At 30.9% G+C, this 7,798-nt stretch overlaps 1 protein-coding gene across 3 annotated transcripts; it reads right to left on the bottom strand.

The window, feature by feature from the left end:
- Positions 1 to 692: 692 nt before the first annotated feature.
- LOC120780306 lies at positions 693 to 6,982 on the bottom strand. 3 transcript variants are annotated; one of them, XR_005705856.1, is made up of 6 exons: positions 6,347 to 6,982; positions 3,313 to 4,428; positions 3,025 to 3,226; positions 2,763 to 2,966; positions 1,591 to 1,748; positions 693 to 1,523 (listed from the first exon to the last, which is right to left on the bottom strand). XR_005705856.1 is itself a non-coding variant. In XM_040112597.1 (5 exons), exons 2-5 carry the CDS (start codon positions 3,390 to 3,392, stop codon positions 1,647 to 1,649), a joined length of 588 nt encoding a protein of 195 aa, XP_039968531.1. In that variant the 5' UTR covers positions 3,393 to 4,428; positions 6,347 to 6,982; the 3' UTR covers positions 693 to 1,646. The 3 variants fall into 3 exon arrangements, 1 of the variants encoding a protein (XP_039968531.1); XR_005705857.1 differs by having other exon boundaries at positions 1,595 to 1,748; XM_040112597.1 differs by having other exon boundaries at positions 693 to 1,748.
- Positions 6,983 to 7,798: the final 816 nt, after the last annotated feature.

Genomic DNA, 7,798 nt, shown 5'->3' with positions numbered 1-7,798 from the left:
CGTCAGTTTTTTGAAAGTGTATATTTTCATAAACAGGGTCTATAAGATCTACCAAAAAATGTCACTTTTCACTTTAATACATTAACAATCTTCTTTTTTTTTAATACGCTTTTAGTTGCTAAAAGTTTCAACTATTGTTGGTGACATTTGAATTGCATATGTGTTTATCCTTAAAGAAAGTATATTTATCGGGAAATTTTAAATGCAAAAGCGTACACAACAAAAACTGTGGTAATGGAAAACACATGACTTTCAGGTAATACAATTTTTTTTTGCAATTGCAAAGCTATGCTTATGATAAAATTTTTGTAGTAAAAATTCAGATGCCTACCATCAAAACATCTACATTAAACATCGAAAAATAACTGCTATGAAAACTCTTCTTTTTTGTTCTAAACTTATTATCTAAATTATTTTTTACTTTATAGCTTGAAGTTTTTTAAGTGTAAGTTTTTTTTAACTAGCTATTACATAAAGCAAAATTCATTCAACAGTAGTTCCAAGAGAAATAATAATTATGTATTTCCCCTATGTATAACTATTAATTTTTATATTAAATTATACCCGTAGTAAACGAATAAGCGGATGCCATTGCGTGCTCGCTTTAATAATGTAACGGATTTCTCGATAAATCGTCTACCTTGTAATTCACTCTTTAGTTCAATCACTGGATTGATAAATTAAAGACCCAATTTAATACATATACACTTATCTTTATTTCTTATTTCAACAACTTAACACCTTATTACTCATTATCTCAACTAACTAATTAGAACTGTGTCTATTGCACAATCCGACATCTGTGTTTAAAAAAGCAGGGGGCTTACTCTATAAAGCGATGCGAAAGACAATGCGATTCGAAAGCCCAATGCGATGCGATTGGCAATTGATACTCTGTATTGCTTACGCATCACTAACAATGTTGTTCACCTTTGCTTTTTTTTCTTTTTTTGTAATAGTTGGCATTACTTCCAAAAATGTCAAAGTATAAACGAGCAAAATAAAGAAAATAATAATAATTTGTTCGTTAAAACTGTGTTGAATAATTTAAAAATGAATTCTGTGGCATTGTGGAATTATTATTATTCTCAGGAATGAATTAATAGAAGAATTATTTTATATAATTCGGACATTATGTCTCTAAGCGATGAAAGGTTAGTAAAAAATTGCGGTTTTAAAATAAGACCCTAATTAAAAGTCGCTCAAAGGACCTCATCAATTCCAGAAATTGTAAAACTGTTAACAACCTTGAAGTTCCTCGCACAGGGCGGGTATCAACACTCGGTCGGCCAAGATAGGCATTCAGGGCTAGCCCAACAATCGGTTTCCCGATGCATCTTGGAAGTGTGCGATGCCATCGAGAAAACTCTGTGCCCAAAGCATTGACCATTGAGGAAAAAATTGAAGCAAATAGAACCTTTTACTTGACGTCCGGAATTCCAGGTGTAATTGGAGTGATTGATGGGACGCACATCCAGTTGATACGACAATCACGGAATGAACACTTATTTTTTAATCGTAAACTAAAACACAGCATAAATGCAATGGTGGTAAGAACATTCATAAATACAATAATATACACGTACATACATACTTATGTATATTGATTCCAGTGCAATGACCTACAACTTTTTTTAGATATGTGATCACAAAATGCAGATAAGGGCAGTAAATGGTAGATTTGGAGGCGCATCGCATGACTCCCACGTATGGAACCTCTCAGGAGAACGTGAAAGTTTGAGGACGAACTACGAAAATGATAAGATAAAATTGTTATATATTATTACATTATATTGATGTTTTAAAAGAAATTATCAACATCTCTAAGCAACACTTATGTATATGATTTTGTTATTATTATTATAGGAGACTCCGGATATCCTCTTGAACCTTGGCTGCTAACACCATATAGGAATGCGCCAGAACGTTCTGACGAACTCTATTTCAACCAACAGTTTACAAAAGGCCGATCACTAATTGAACGCGTGTTTGGTGTATTGAAGGAGATTTCGATGCTTGTTATCTGCAAGAGAGCTACATTACGCGCCTGAAAAATTCGTTAAAATTTTGAACGTAAGCTGCGCTCTACACAATATATGCATTTTGTACAAGGTAGAAGTACCAATTAATATTACACTTGAGCCAGAAGAATTTTCCACCACTAATATAGATTTACCTAATAGTGGTAATTTTATTACTATTGCTAGAAACATTAGGGACGATATTAAAACAAATATGATAAATGCTCGTAACTCAACTGCAAATTTGCAAATTAATAAATCCAGTCTTTTATTTCATTGTAATTAAGAAAATTAAATTTAAATAATTACAGATTAAATTTGTAGTTTTTAATTCTACTTCTCGCAGTTATATATGTAGTTATTTAACTTACATTTTCCAGTTTCTGAATTTTTGTTCATCAATTTTTTGTTTATAGAGAAATTTTTCCTTTTCAAAGTTAGTCTCCGTTTTTCTAATTTATTTCTTTTTTTCAATGTTTTAAAAATGTTTTTTATATTAAAATTTATATCGTTTAACGCTTTAATCGAGTTATTGTGGAATATAATTTGGTTTTCGACTTGTTGTTCAAGCAGTGTCTGCTGCTTTTTGAGCGGTGGGTACGTCATATTAGAACATTGTGGTAGTTCGTTTTCTTGTGTATTAAGAGGAGTCTGCTGTTTTTTGTGAGGTGTGCATGCCACTTTGGAACATTGTGGTAGTTCACTGTTTTGTGTATTTGGTTCGGTAGGGTCTGCATTTACCTCCGACATGCTGCTTGTGACTGCACCGAATGACAAGGTACCGCTCATTCCACTTATTGATTCCTCTGTTGACAATAACTCACTCACTTGATGCTCTAACTGTGATAAGGGTATGAAAAGTGAGGGACCACCTCCAGTTCCCGAAATATTATTTTTGTTTCGTCGCATTTTTGCCTTTAAGTGAATCTTATAGTCTGCCCAAACCTTTAATTGATTACATTTAATCACATTTATAATTTATCTGTGCAATTATTGGAATTACCTTTTTCCACCCCGCAATGTCGCACAATGGTGGCCAAGCTGCGTTTAAATGGGAAACTAAATTTTTCCATAAATTATTGGAGGTACTTTTGGCGTCTGGTGTTTTTAGTGATCCTTTCGATAAATCGGGATGCGCCTTCATGAAATCCACGAGAATTTCAAATTGCTTTGGTTGAGTTTGTTGTTTTATTTTCGGTTCTTCCCTGTAAATTTGTGCAAAATAGTTCATATGCACGGCGTTATATGTTTTGGTAGCAATTAAAACAACTAATTTATATTTGAAACTTACATTTTCAAGCAATGCGACTTCTTTATACTTGTAGCACAAAAATTACCAATAGAACGCATGTTTGACAATTGCTTTAGCATAGCAGAGTACCGCCAATGCGAAAGGGAAAAACTGAATGCGAAAGGGAAAAACTAAATTCGAAAATTTCAAAATTTACTGCGATTGTCACATTACAGAGTACCAAAATTGAAGATGCGAACATTCTCATATTCGTATCGAATTACAGAGTAATCCCCCAGGTGAAATTCAATGATTTTTTTTAATATTTAGTCGTAGTGAGAAGTTTCCATTTTAAATGGACAATTTCATAATTCTGCATTATAATTCTTTTATAAAATTAGCATGTTTATTATTCAACATGTCTGATAAACAAGTTGTATTTTTTTTATCATACAAAATGCACTATTTAACTTATTTTTTACATAATTGCACTGAATAAAATTTATTTTCACATTTCTTTATTTCACTTTCGATTAGTAATTTTCTATCTTTTTGTGAAACGAGTATTGCTTTAAATAACTTACAAATATTTTATATTTTTGATATTTAATATATGTACATATGCTATTGTTAGATTATTTGTTTGTGCAATTTTAAATTTTGAAACATCAATAAGATCTGATATTGTTACGTTAATTATTTTCTCGCTTATTATTTGTGTTAATTCTGTGATTGCTTTAAACATTTGTGAACTAGTTGTAAATTGTTTATTATTATTTTCTATTAAATCATTTATTTTGTTTGTAATTTTCATAAAATCATCACGGTCAGGTGTACCTGAAATCAATTTCCATACCGTACCTAATTAATGAATGCCTCTTTTTTGTCTGTTATTGTCAATTTTTAATTATCTTAATAATGTTTCTATTTGTATTCCAAAGTCTATACATGAATTGTCAATTAATATTATTTCTTTCTTCATTTTATATTTTTTTGTTATATTTTCCAATAATGAGAAATTTGTTAAATGGTATATTGATCCGTAATTTTCAAAAATTGCTGCATCTTCTTCCTCTACAAGTATGTAATTTTCTCTTGTATAGTTAATTATGTCTGATGTAATATTGTTGATATATAAAAGTATCAACGAAATCTGTAAAATTATTTTCATTGTGCCTATAAGATAATGAAATTAAACTTGAATATTGTCTTTATGTATTATATATATATTATATTTATATTATATTATATTATTCTATGCCTATTTCTATTTCTATTTTGTATTTTTAATTTATTCCCAAAGTCTTCTGCAACTATTCGTTTTTATACTCTCGCAACAATGTTGCTAAGGAGAGTATTATAGTTTTGTTCACATAACGGTTGTTTGTAAGTCCTTAAACTAAAAGAGTCAGATATAGGGTTATATATACCAAAGTGATCAGGGTGACGAGTAGAGTCGAAATCCGGATGTCTGTCTGTCCGTCCGTCTGTCCGTCCGTCCGTCCGTGCAAGCTGTAACTTGAGTAAAAATTGAGATATCATGATGAATCTTGGTACACGTATTCCTTGGCTCCATAAGAAGGTTAAGTTCGAAGATGGCAAAAACGAAAAGCTATAAAGTGTCATAACTAAGCCATAAATAAAGATATTAAAGTGAAATTTGGCACAAAGAATCGCATTAGGGGATTGGGGGGGGGGGGTGGTGTCATATTTGGACGCAATTTTTTTGGAAAAGTGGGCGTGGCCCCGCCCCCTACTAAGTTTTTTGTACATATCTCGGAAACTACTATAGCTATGTCAGCCAAACTCTACCGAGTCGTTTTCTTCAGGCGTTTCCATATACAGTTCAAAAATGGAAGAAATCGGATAATAACCTCGCCCAACTCCCATACAAAGGTTATGTTGAAAATCACTAAAAGTGCGTTAACCGACTAAAAAAAAAAGTCAGAAACACTAGATTTTACGGAAGAAATGGCAGAAGGAAGGTGCACCCAGGCTTTTTTTAAAAATTGAAAATAGTTGTGGCGTCGCCCACTTATGGACCAAAACCCATATCTCGGGAACTACTCCACCGATTTCAATGAAATTCGGTATATAATAGTTTCTTAGCACCCTGATGGCATGTACGAAATATGGGTGAAATCGGTTCACAACCACGCCTTCTTCCAATATAACGCTATTTTGAATTCCATCTGATGCCTTCTCTGTATAATACATGTATATGTACATTAGGAATCAATGATGATAGCGGAATAAAACTTTACAAAATTACGGTATTTGAAAAATATGTAATATTTTTGAAATCTCGATTATCACTTTATCATGCGAGAGTATAAAATGTTCGGTGACACCCGAACTTAGCCCTTCCTTACTTGTTTTTATTTAGGATTTCTTTTCCTTATACATATATTTTTCATATATGATTTTTCCTTTATGCTAGCTTTTTGTAACCTTTTTGTAACATGAATTTCAAGTCTACTTGGGTTTCTTTATTAAATAAATTATGTATTTTGTATTGTATTATTAAATTGTTGAGCCGCTCTAATAATTGCTTCATAATAATTAAACAATATTCCTGTTCTTGAAATTTCAATTAATGTCGAATGAATGCTTTCTATTTGCCCATTACTAGTGCTATGACGTGGTGTACAGTAATAAATTTGTAATACATATTTAGTCGTTCCATTAAGGATTTGAATTGAATTGTACTTAATCCTGGTGTATTGTTAATAACTATTCTTTTTACATCTGGGAATGATTATAAAAGTTCTTGAATTTTTTCTTCTAAATTTGATTTGTCTTCAATATATTATATCGTTAAAAATTTGGAATAAGAATCAATGCACGTACGAAATTTTAATTTCTGTACGAAAAAAATATTGATGTGAAATTGTTCTCCCTCTTTTTGTGATATATGTAGGTTCTTTCCCTATTGGAATTAGTTTTGGATGTCTTTCATATTTATTTGTGTTACATATGCTGTAATTTTTCGCATATTGTTTAAATTGCTTTATCATTAAAGGCCAATAATATTGTTGCCTTATTTGTGCCAAATTTTCCATATAATTTCTATGCGCTCTGTGGAGATTTGTACCTGTAGGAGAGAGTGACAATACACTCGTATAATTCAGCAAGAATAAATGTTTTATGTAACGTGTCTGGAAATAGGAAAATTTATATTAGAAATATATTTGACGCCGACCGTGCCAAACGGGAAGCTTGATATCTGTTATAAACATTGATTTTTCCATGAAAATTTTGTTTGTACTATATATTTTGAATGAAATATACATTTTTTCTTTTAATGTTATAGACGTGACACATTTAAGTTAGCACTGTCAGCAATCACGCCGTTATTGCGAACGTAAGTGATCTAAGCAAATAAGTAAATAACAACAACCGAAAATTGTAACTTAGCTAGCAATGTAAGCTTTTCGCTGTAATTTTATAACTTAAGAACTGGCTCATCTATCCAAACCAAATCATTAGGCTTTGTTTCGACTATTTAGTAAACGCTACGTGGAGTGTGCACAAAATTGGCTGAACTGTTCTTCAGTTATCACATTTATGGTTAGAAATGAATTCAATATACATTGATGCCATCAACATAAATAAAAAGTAATACAACTTTTCGTTGTAATTTTATAGTTTAAGGACAGCCTCAATTATCCAAATCAAATCTTTAGGCTTTGTTTCCACTGTTTAGTACTTGGTGTTTGTGCAGTTTGCACAAATTTCTTTGGCGCCGCGATTTGAAGGTACCGTTGGAAAGAGGAAGTCCTCCTGATTAAAAAATATATAGGGTTATAGGTACTTAGTTTACGAGATATTCGACCTTAAAGTTCAAAAATTCGCAAAATTCGAACATTTCAAGAAGCTATTTCACCACGTTAAACCCACTTTATTCACATTTTTCTCTTCAAATTAATTACATTACACTATAATTTTTTAAATAAATGCACATTTTACACTCTTAGCAGGTTTTTTATTTAAAAAATCTTTATTTTAAAAATTACATTTTACACTCGTTTGAACCTCATTTGTTTACCAAAAATTACGAGGGAATGGAGCGCTGCCATGTGATGACAAGGCAATTCGCTGAAATTCCTCTTTTTCGCAAAAATTCCTCTATTCATGCATATGGATATTTTCTTTTTTAAATTTATTAAGCAAATAAGTAATATTATATACATGTATTAGTAATATTATATAACAATTTTATATATACATATGTATAAGTAATATTATATAATAATGTTACGTAATAAAGTGTAAGGTTACAGTACAGTACGAAAACTCAAATTTTGTTTCAACATGTATGAGTGCATCATAACCGTAAAATATAACCACTTTATATCCAAAACTCATATTTTGAATATAATTATATATATATCGTCACCTAAAATACAAACCAATGTATCATAAAAAACAAATTGAAATCGCTGACAGATATAATAACCAAAATGTATAAATTTTATAACGAAAACTTTAATTTTGTTTGAATATTGGATATAAAGTGGTTATATTTTTTGGTTATCATGCACTC

This window comes from Bactrocera tryoni, unplaced genomic scaffold (genome assembly GCF_016617805.1).
Source record: "Bactrocera tryoni isolate S06 unplaced genomic scaffold, CSIRO_BtryS06_freeze2 scaffold_25, whole genome shotgun sequence".
Classification (NCBI taxonomy): domain Eukaryota; kingdom Metazoa; phylum Arthropoda; class Insecta; order Diptera; family Tephritidae; genus Bactrocera; species Bactrocera tryoni.
The sequence above is the reverse complement of the archived record's forward strand: the minus strand, read 5'-3'. Positions and strand labels throughout refer to the sequence as shown.

What these genes read in the sequence shown, in the direction of transcription:
- LOC120780306 (XM_040112597.1), bottom strand. Translation starts at nt 3,392, where the DNA reads ATGCTAAAGCAATTGTCAAACATGCGTTCTATTGGTAATTTTTGTGCT. An exon ending in AAGTCGCATTGCTTGAAAAT is followed by an intron (nt 3,227 to 3,312) that starts GTAAGTTTCAAA and finishes ACAAATTTACAG; the next exon opens with GGAAGAACCGAAAATAAAAC. An exon ending in ACATTGCGGGGTGGAAAAAG is followed by an intron (nt 2,967 to 3,024) that starts GTAATTCCAATA and finishes AATCAATTAAAG; the next exon opens with GTTTGGGCAGACTATAAGAT.